This window comes from Plasmodium malariae (assembly GCF_900090045.1).
Source record: "Plasmodium malariae genome assembly, contig: PmUG01_00_5, whole genome shotgun sequence".
NCBI lineage: Eukaryota > Apicomplexa > Aconoidasida > Haemosporida > Plasmodiidae > Plasmodium > Plasmodium malariae.
The window spans coordinates 8,481-9,323 of record NW_021638323.1 but is presented as its reverse complement, the minus strand read 5'-3'; the positions used below and the strand labels follow the sequence as shown (position 1 = coordinate 9,323).

At 22.3% G+C, this 843-nt stretch overlaps 1 pseudogene across 1 annotated transcript; it reads left to right on the top strand.

Moving 5' to 3' along the window:
• On the top strand, nt 1–793 carry PmUG01_00018100 (annotated as a pseudogene). The gene is given in 3 exon segments: nt 1–159; nt 174–452; nt 467–793. Coding segments are annotated over 3 exon segments (765 nt in total).
• The last annotated feature ends 50 nt before the right edge of the window (nt 794–843 follow it).

The window sequence follows — 843 nt, the reverse complement described above, 5'->3', positions numbered from 1 at the left end:
AATGAGAAAATTTTTATACTTAAAAAATATTTACATTTTTTTATGTTTTTTTAGAGGTTTAAAAAATGTTTAGATGAGAAATATATTCTTCATAGAAAATTAGATACAAAAATTTTTCGACTATTAGGAAACTTTAAAAAGGGTATTTATTCAAATACTGGAGTTTAAGAAAAAATTTACCATATAATATAAAATATAAGAGCGTAAAATTATTTAGAATCAGTAAAAAAGGGGAAAAAGAGAAAAAGAAGCAATTATATGAAAGTTCATTAATTAAGGAGGAAATTATTAAGCGACTTATGAAACATAAATGCACCATATAACATAAAACATATTCATATTATGAGAAAAAAATAATGAATGGACATAATGATATAGATTTTTTAAAAAAAATGATGTTAGTTAATGATAAGTTTCACAGAAAATTAAAACGTAGAAAATATGGATTACAACTCGTTTGCATATATTATTATTATTATTTTTATTAGTGATACATGTATTAGATTTATAATTTAGGCTTTGAGGATAAGAAGGGGGTATGATGGAGGCATTAAGGTTGTTAGTTGTAATATTTGATACCGATTCGAGTAGTTATAATGTAACATGAAAAATATTTCATTGGTTATATTTGAGTGAATGCAGTGCCTCAACGAAAATGTTAGTATTTCCTATTTTTCTATATTGCATTCCTTTATTTATATTAGTTGTTGTGTTTATATTAGGGATATTTTATTACTATAAAAAAGCTACAATATATGAAAATATAATGTTTAGAAAACGATTAAATGAATAATATGTTATATGCGTCTTTCTCTAAAAAAGTACTTAACAAAAAGTAATATT